General features: G+C 41.4%; 1 protein-coding gene across 1 annotated transcript; it reads left to right on the top strand.

The window, feature by feature from the left end:
• The first annotated feature begins 216 nt into the window (after positions 1 to 216).
• On the top strand, positions 217 to 9,554 carry LOC140933840 (proton-coupled folate transporter-like). Its single transcript, XM_073383501.1, has 7 exons — positions 217 to 296; positions 4,660 to 4,903; positions 5,840 to 6,152; positions 6,819 to 7,361; positions 7,783 to 7,866; positions 8,600 to 8,759; positions 9,327 to 9,554. The coding sequence occupies exons 2-7, from the start codon at positions 4,679 to 4,681 to the stop codon at positions 9,472 to 9,474; spliced, it is 1,473 nt and encodes a 490-aa protein (XP_073239602.1). The 5' UTR covers positions 217 to 296; positions 4,660 to 4,678; the 3' UTR covers positions 9,475 to 9,554.
• Positions 9,555 to 9,905: the final 351 nt, after the last annotated feature.

The following is a 9,905-nucleotide window of genomic DNA, read 5'->3' as shown; positions in this document are numbered from 1 at the left end:
GAAATTTCCGCACAAATGGTAAAAAATCTCGGAGATCTCTGCTTTTCGACCTCTTCTCCTTCCCACGATGCTTTGTTCTTGGGGTCCTAAAAGACTTGCGTGACAAAATGCAAATCTTAACAATTGTCTCCTGAGAGATCAGAGGTCTGCCTGAAGTTAAGCAAATATTAAACAAAATTGCTGAGTAATTCGTCTCAACGAAAAGGAGGATTGTAAGTAAGTACCGACGGTATTATACGTATTCTGAACAGAGACCTCAAGCCGCATTTTAAAGTAGAAGATCATTCAGATTTCGGGTGAGTGCTTGTGACCTTGTAGGCAGTCTTGATCTACTTAGTTTCTGTTGATTACTGGAGCCAATATGGGAATGAAAGTATCTGATTTCGATGAAGGTTGATCATGACTTGCAAGGCAAAACCCTCTTGACATCTAGTGAGCCGGCCTTTCGGCGATTATTTTTTATTTCAAATCGTCACCGCGACGAAGGTGACATCCCCGAGGAGTCATTACATTGGATCCGCGCCTGGGGCCCGTTTCTCGAAAGTCCCGATAATTAACGGACCCGTAAAGCTGATATTGTTTACATGCAAGATAGAGGTTACAGTAGTTTTGCATCTAACTAGATAAAACTAACAGTTAATGAAACAAAATGGAGTAGTTTGCCAGCCAGGACTCGCGCTCTTATTCTTTGTATTTCGATTTGAATATTTAATTTCGGGCCAGAAAAGTTACGGGACTTTCGGTAGGGTCCTTCTATGCTCCAGACGGTGGGATTGAAGGGAAATTAAAGAGAACATGCCGGCCTTTGCGTGTTTCTTATTCGCTAGTTTCTTAACTTCTCTTTACTTTAACTGTTTGTTGTTAAAAGCTGAATAACCTCGCAAAGGGGAACATAAGACATCGGGATGGTAAGGAAAAGCTGGTTAAGTGACCAATATCTGATACGAACTTCACGTTTTAAACGGTTAAGTCCCTGAGACGCAATCCCATAACTTCTGATTGTATGTAGGCATATCGTGTACGGATGCTTTTTCACACGATACTTTACACGATCATCTAGATCAATAGATTTAAAAAATAGAAAAGTCTTCTAAATAAAAGCGCGTTTGAAAGGGGATACAATGCTGTACTTTGAGTTTACAATACACCCAAGTCCAGTTTTCCATATGGGATCTTTTGCGGGCCCATGGCCAGGATTAAATAAAGACAAGGTAGAGTTCTAAATCTCATTTAGACATTTTGTGCAATTACATGTAAAGCAGTGTTGCTTTGTTTACACATTTCCACATGATCAGTTATGCGTAAGGGTCTATTATGACGTCATTTGACCAGTTTTAGTGCCGTGACTTTCAAACAAATGTCTGCGACGTGGAAATATAAAGCCTGCAAATACAATCGTTTCTACTCGCTCCTCGCCGCTAGGGACACGGCTTTCATGGCAGTGAGGAATGGGGATAGACGGCTGTATTCGCGGGCTAGGAAATATACGACACTGGCTACAATCAAGAGAGGAAAGGTCAGTGCCCTTTGTGCGTGAACTGCGTCTATTCTCGCATGCGTTAGCCCTCGTTGCAGCTGGACTTATCACTCGATAACTAATTAGAGAACTCGATATTATCGGGGACGCAGGTGAGCATGTGTCAGTCTTATTTCTGGTTTCCAGCTGGCGTCACGACGGCTACGGTTGACAAGAACAAAAGGGTTTCTCTAGGCCTTGTGCTGGGAACTCAGAACAGTCCTTGTTTGTCCCAACATGAAGTTTTTGTACCACGTGATTGACCAGCTGCAAATCAAAGGGCCCACTGCGCAGTAAGAGTAAAAACGACCCACTTCCCTTCCGAAAAGATCTGAGTTCGGTTTTCTTCAAGAGACATGTCTTTCTTTGTCCATGGGGTGTCACTCGCTACACCTGAATTGTAACTAAAATGAGTGCGGGGATAAATTAGTACTAATCTTATTATGAAGAAAATTTATGTTACAATTTTTGTCTAGCAAACCAGTCTTGAAATACTCATTCATAGGGCCATCTAATCAACCTTGTTCCCAGGATCTCCTCCATTCGTAGAGGGGAGGGGAAGAAGTAGGCCTGGATACAAAAATCCCGAAAAATGGCCTAAAAATCTATCCGGGAATTCTCCAAAAAATGTCTAAAACGCCCCACCCCCCCCCCCCCCCAAAAAAAAATGTCGAAATTTATTCTAAAAATCCCGATTTATCCCAATTTTTTTTTCGAAATAATCACATAATTTGCCTAGAATGGGGGAATCTTGTGACCTCTGCAATTTGAACACAGGTCCTGTGGTCAAACTGCACGCAAATAATTTCAAAGTGATTCAAAAAGATAATTTATTTACTGGACAATGTAAGTGGATTGTCTCGTTTACATATTTATCTTTCAAACAAACGATAACGACAATGGGCACTTAGTAGAGTTTGACATCGTTACAGTCGAAAAGACTTTTGCAGGGACTGATCAAACAACGTGAAATAGAGTTTAGTTGCGATATTTCGCATGGCCAATACCAGTCTTCATCAGGTTTATTGAGATATCACGAATTTACAGAAATATATATGAAGTAAAATAATGACCGGAAATTACATACAATATGACGTGGTATGATGTGGCTACCGTTAAAAACACAAGATAACCAAAAAATAAAGGATATACTACATAAAGTTACAGTTCATCACGTTTATTAATGCCCAGAGGCTCAATTTTCTTAGCTTTGTGGATAAGGTGGCTTCGCCTGCTTTCCTGAAAGAATCACGCCCATTTTTAAGTTTTTCAATAGGAATCAAAAGCATATGATTGTCGGAAAGTGTAGAAAGTGTTCTGAAACTGTAGCATGGATGTAGTAATTACCAGTAGGGTTGAGTATAGGTAGTCTGTGTTCATTAAAATGGTCTTTGAGGCGACGTTTAGTTTCTCCAATATATTGTAGATTACACAGGCGACATTGAATCAAATAGATAACATTAAAAGTTTCACAAGTGATATGAGATTTGATGTGGTGGGTCTCACCTGTAGAATGAAAAGTGTATTGATGACGGCCATGTTCAAGCACTTCATGCTGCCTGACCGAGGCTGAAAAAGGTGACACCAGTACCGTTAATACGACCACCTTCGGGCCATGGAAATTTGGTCGTATTAACGGGGTAGGGTCAAATTATGGTGCAAAATGCTTTTAAACTACATTCTACTACATCACAAGCCCTTTCCTTTCATAACAAGGAACTGAAAGAAGTCAGTGTTTTTTCTCATTACTTGGTTTCGTTTACTGTTACATTGTTGAGTTGTATTGAATTGCGGTTGTAAGGTTGTTAATTAACTGCAAAAAGGTTGATTTATATTTGTCTCGAAGAGCCGTTTTCTATATTGTAGCTTACAACGCTTTCACAATTATTACAAAGTTCAAAGTTCTGGGAGAAAAGATAAGGACATGGACTTGAAGAGAAAAGCCACAAAGGAAGGCAGCAGAAACAAGAAGGCAAAATAACTTTGAGAGCCTCGAAATGCTGCAAAGGGAAGTCTTTCAGATCTTTTGTATTATTTATTCATGCATCCTTTTTACTGCACACAGCAATTTACCGGATGTCATGCTAACCACTAACACCTTTGCCCAAAAACATTCAATAAAATATTAGTAATGGGTTATTGTTCGTCAGATTCAGTCTGTTTTCATTCAGCAGCCCCACCAAGCATTTTGACTGGTCGTATTAACGGGGTAATTGTATAAAGAAAATAACGACTCAGGACTCCCAGAGGTGGTCGTTGGTCGTAATAACGGGGTGGTCGGATTAACAGGATTTTCAGATAAGAAAATGAGTGGGCTTTTGTTCGGGCCACAAAAAAGTGGTCGCAATAACGGGGTGGTCATAAGGCGGGGTTCCACGGTATTTTTATAAACATTATCGTCTAAAAATCCTGAAATTTTCTAAACATCTTATTTGACTCTAAAAATCCTGAAAGAATACCGATTTTTGTATTTAGGCCAAGGAAGAAGATAGACTCTGGTACAGTGGAACATCGATATAAAACAAGAGAGAATGTCGCCTGTGTAATCTACAATATATTGGAGAAACTAAACGTCGCCTCAAAGACCGTTTTAATGAACACGGACGACCTATACTCAACCCTACTGGTAATTACATCCATACTGCAGTTTCAGAACCCTTTAACCAGTAATCATTCCGACAATCATATGCTTTTGATTCCTACTGAAAAACTTAAAAATGGGCGTGATTCTTTCATGAAAGCAGGCGAAGTCCACCCTGTCCACAAAGCTAAGACAATTGAGCCTGTGGCTATTAATAAACGTGATGAACTGTAACTACATATAGTATATCTTTTAATTTTTTGTTATCTTGTGTTTTTAAAGTAGCCACATCATACCACGTCATATTATATGTAATTTCCGGTCATTATTTTATTTTTAGATCATTCTCTCTTGTATATAAAACGACGAACCAAGGGAGTGCCAAAATGTGTCGGCTATATAGGTTTCGTTACATCGAGGTCCTTTTTCATATATTTTTCTGTTACTGGGGTAAGAAAAATCGGGGGGTTCGTTATATATCGAGGTTCCACTGTAAGACGCTTTTACGTTGGAGCCTTTGACTTAAGTTCCAAACATCAAACTTTTTCTTGTTATTTTTAAGGACAATATAAAAGACCGTTATGCCACCGCAGAATTTGCCAAGATGGCGGCGATATCTGACAGTGGAGCCAGTGGTACTGTTTTACACATTTGGCATATTTATGAGCCTTCCAGTCCTCACGCAGTACGTGTACTTCAGAGTGAGCAAATTCAAAGGCTTCCCATATAATGTTTCTGAAACAGCAGAGAAAGGCTGCAACGATGACGCAGGGGCTAACTCATCCTTAAAGGAGCTAGAAAAAGAGGTACAGTTTAACCAAACAGGGGCACCCAACGATGGTTTCCTCCTAAATGTAAAGAAAACACTTTTTCGCTTAATATCCAGAGTACTTTCAGATCTCTAGAAATGCATTCTAAGCGGAGCTATAAAAGTTGTATCTGTTCGGTCGTCCTAGGGCAACTTGAATATTTTCGAAATTACTTAGGGCCTCAGTATTATTTCCCCGAAAATTTTAGATGCAATTTTAGGTTTTACGAAAGTGAGAATTTTTCTGATTCCTCTCTCCATCGCATTTTCGAATCCGAAAATTTTAGATTTCCTTTTTCTACGAAAAATAGGCTAACTTGGGGACTGAAATGCGAAAAACTAAACTTTAGAAAATCGTAGAGAATCTATTAGATAAGCTACGAAAACTGTACATGAATGGAACGGCCATCTAGAAATTTTTAGCCTTCCTCATGTAATAGAAAATTGTAGGCAATTTTTGCTTTTCCGGACAGAAATTTTACAGAAAACAGTCTTTGGGTGCCCCTGATCAAAGCCCAGACTGAGTGGGCGAATAGTCGTTCTCTCAACCACCCTCGAGTTTTGAATTCTCTGAAGAAATTTTCTTGCATACCTTTTTTTTTCTATTGATAAAAATGTTATCTCATCCTGGAGTCAGCTCATGAAAATCCCGTCGTCCCAACTAGATGTTTAAATAACCGGCACCTGAACAATACGTGAGACATCTTCTTCCTTCCTCTGAAGGGCTGACTGTTGGTTGGAATAAATAAGCCTTTCCGTCTCGTCTCTTTTACCTCGGTGTAAATTTTGGGTTTTTTCTTTCAGATCTCAGCTTAAATATCTGCACGCAGTTCTTGAATGAGGTAGCACATTTCATCCTCATCACGAAGATCTAAGCAGTTAAGTTTTCCATTGGATATGTAATTACTTTTTGAATTACCTCGATGTTTCACAGGTACAAGATCTGGCTGCGCAAATCGACATGGGGAACGTCCTGTTTCTGTCCATTCCATCTATTTTCGTTGTCCTTATTCTTGGTCCTTGGACGGACACAGGTGGAAGACGTCCTGCATTGCTGGCCCCCCCAATAGGAAGCGCCGTAGAGTCCATTCTGATCCTACTCATCATGTACTTTGAGTGGCCTGTATATGTGCTGTTTGTTGGCGAGGCAATCAATGGCTTCTCCGGTTTCGTGACTATTATGACCATGGCTGCGTTTGCTTACGTCTCAGATGTAACCTCGGAGAAAGGGCTTCCTATCCGTATTGGTTAGTACATGTAGCCTCGAAGCGTTATCCATTATGTCTCCAACGACCTCCAACTAATAAGGCGGACTGTAACTAATAAAAAGCCCACCCATCACTAGTGTCAGATGTCGCGCGTGTTAGCATCAGAAACATAGTTTGATTCAATTAAAGGTGGTGCGCAGCTTCATAGTCTTTAACATGCGTTCAATTAAGCCTCTTATCTGTCAAGCCTGTGGGCCGCCCTTCGACTTCAAACGCCCGAGGGCTTATGGAGTCGGTAATGGGTGGCTTCGAGCTCGGAAAATCGTGTGGTGGATCAGTTTAGCTATTGATTTCGGCCGGTTACTTGAAAAAGTAAGATGAGTTTTTTTAGACTAAAAATATACGTGAATCTAAGCCTAAAGGGAATGCAAATCAAAGTGGAGGTTTTGCCACTTATATACTACGAGATACTTTCACTTTTCTGTATTTTTTTCTTTGTTGAAGACAACGTTTAACATTTCCTTAACCAGTTGGATTTCTAACCTAAAAACAGTAGCCACTGAGGACTATTAGCAGGGCTGGGCAGAATAATTGAACACGTCTTTTTCAGAACATACCTTCAACACCTTCAGTGTTGAAGGTTCACGAGTGCTAGGACTGGCACCTTGTTATCTTACAGAACCCTTGTTAACGACTGTTTTTCAGCAATTGTCCAATTCGCTGTGTTCATTGGTGGCGTTGTGAGCCAACTGACCAGCGGTTTGTGGTTGAGGCACCTCGGTTTCATTCCACCCTACTGGTTCATATTTGCCTGTCACATGGCGGCTGTACTGTACGTCATTTTCCTTGTTCCGGAATCAACGCACACAACAGAGAAAAAGAAGATGCGACTTGTCAGTTTTGACAGTTTCAAAGCGATCTGGAATGTTTACAAGAGACCAAGAAATGGTGGAAGGAAAAACCTCGTCATGCTACTGATCTCGGATGGAATAATCAGTTTAGGCGTTATGGGGATCAGTGGAGTGGTAGCGTTATTTGTCCTTCGTTCCCCTCTATGCTGGGGTCCGACTACTCTTGGCGCATTCATGGCATTCCGTTTCTTCATGCAAGGCGTTGGTGGGATTGTGGGTATCGGTCTTCTAAAGCGATTTATGAACGACATCAATGTCACCAGGGTTGGCATGGTAACTCAGTGCGCCTCACTCGTGTTCTTTGCTTTTAGCGATCGTACCTGGATGGTGTTTTTAGGTATGGAATATTCAACCAAGTTATTCTCCCCTTGGTTTGAAATATAAATAAGCGGTGTCTTTTTAGTCACCGAGTAGTTCACAGTCAACCAACCGATGACCTTAGCATTTGAAAACAGTAGATAGGAAAACTTTGCAGATGTAGAGACATCCTCGAGGATTTTTTCCTTGGCCTTTTTTTTCTTTTTTATTTTAACGAGTTTTTTGAGGGGAGGGAAAGAGGAATTTCTTTAGCTACTGTTAGTAAAGTACGCGCTAAATATGCCCCTTTCTAGTCTTGCGTTAGATGATTACCGCCTCCTGCTTTCACAAACTTCATAAGGTGATTCGTATAGCCCGCTTATATTCCTGAGGCAGTGCGTTAGCATTAGGATTGGCTTCCTCTGCTGTTTCTTATCACTGCCATTGTTTTACATATCTAGTGCCCGTTATTGGAATATTTGGTGGAACAGTGGTACCGCTGTACAAAGGAATGATGTCACAAATGGTGGATCCAGATGAACGTGGTAAGAGGTTACTTTTTGCTAAAAAAAAGAAAAGAAAGGAAAGAGAAAGAAAAAAAGGGCTTCACTTTTCCTTTTTTCTCTCCAACTGGAACTAGGTGGAGTTCGCGATTGCTTTCATTCTGCTATCCTTCACACTCAGGTCATGTTTCTTGCTTTTTTTTTCTTTTCTTAACATGCTTTTAACTCATTTTTACTTGCGTGCATGATGACGAAATCGAAAATTTCAAACCCCAAAAAATCCTTCGATCATCCCCGTCACTTGAAATCCGGAGTCCCCCCCCGTGGGCGTCCGTTCTCCCCTTCATCGCGATGGCACTGAGATCCTTCCGGCCTAACCTTGGGTGAGCAGACGCCCGTCTCCATCGACGTACATAGGGTCGCCTATGTACGCACAAGAAAGATATCTGGCAAAGCTCCGATCTGTCAGCCTTGAATCAAGTGCAGAGTTTGATATCTTATCCTGGCGTTCATCGGGCGTCGCAAGCAAAACGACACTGTTTCCACGTTCGATTTCTCCTCTAAAGCCTTCGTTGCCTTTACACACGGTAGTCAATTACAACGCTAGTAGCGAAAACGCGAAGGCTTGGCAATTGGAGAGACGCGAGTACAGAAAACCCCATTAGCGTTCACACTGCAAAGGTAGCTCCCATGCTAAGGCACACTGAAGGCAAAGCTGGCAGATATTTCTTTAATTTATTCCAAGCTTAGCGTTACAATGTATTTGTCTTTGTAGGGGCCATGTTCTCGTCGGTATCAACTGTAGACACCTTCTGTAATTTTCTGGGTGCTTTTATCTTCAATCCAATGTACATCAGATCAGCGGAACGTGGTTTTCCTGGATTACCGTTTCTTGTAGCCGCTCTACTTATCATCATTCCCCTGATTATGACCAAGTAAGTACCTTATAAACGTACGCAGCTGCTTGGCTTTTATTAGTGGAGCCAGAGTGTACAGTAGTTGGTGACAAGAAACGCGGTACCTTGCTGGTTATTCCAAACCCCTTTCCTTTCCAGGCCACAGAGACATCCCTTTCCACAAGCGGTCGAGATCCATGTGAGACTAAATAAGCTACCCGCTAGGCATCAAGGGAAGAACTTTTTCCCGCACCTACCTCAGTTCCTCTATGCTTAAATTTGCATGGGATGAGATAGACGAGTGGATATGAGGTCACTTTATTCTCCAGCCTTTAAATATGGCTTTAAAATCATTCCCACCCATGGAAGCTATGTATTTATATGGCCATGACATAGTAGGTTTTCTATGCGGCCAATACTTTCCCAGCCTTGTACTATCGATCGCTCCGGCAGCATTTGAATGATTCTCCTGTTAAATCAGAAATTTTGAAAAAAGAGAAAATCCGTCACTCTCAAGCGGAGTCAGTGAACAAACTGCCTGGCTGATCAAGCTATTTCTAAAACATGATCCAGAATGGACGTCTAACTTTTTCTTCAATGTGGCAGGTTTTTAAAGGACCCGACGACATTCCGAAAAATGACAGAAAACAGCACAACAGACGACAAAGCGACGGAAGAAACGAAAGAGGTGGATGAGAAAGATGTGGAACTTAAAGACGTACCGTTAAACGAGGGACAAGAAGTCAAACTTTGAAGCCGTCTACTGTTAATAGTTTTAGATTAGCTGCCTTTCCATCCCCTCCCGTTTCTCTTGTACCAAGGGGGGGGGGGGGGGGGGGGCGGGGTATGATGTGTATAATTATATTTTGATGGTGTACGTGGTAGTGTAGCTTAGGGAGCAACCTGATGAAGCGAGTGGGACAGCGAAAAACGTCCTGCTTATGTTTCTGGCTGGCCGGAAGCCAGGACTGTGAAGTCTGCGCAGTAACGCAGGCTAATTTAGCACGTTTACAATTGCCCGGGAATCGAAAGGATACAGGCTGATTTCGCGCAAAAGTAATTAAGCTTTCTAAAGGAATCATCATTTACACCTGCCTTCTACTCAGGGCAAAGAATTCCAATTCAAATGCATTCGTGATCAGGTGTTCCAGATCGCACTTACTTCACTCACCAATATTCTTTCTC

This window comes from Porites lutea, chromosome 4, assembly GCF_958299795.1.
Source record: "Porites lutea chromosome 4, jaPorLute2.1, whole genome shotgun sequence".
NCBI classification, from domain to species: Eukaryota; Metazoa; Cnidaria; class Anthozoa; order Scleractinia; family Poritidae; genus Porites; species Porites lutea.
The sequence above is the reverse complement of the archived record's forward strand: the minus strand, read 5'-3'. Positions and strand labels throughout refer to the sequence as shown.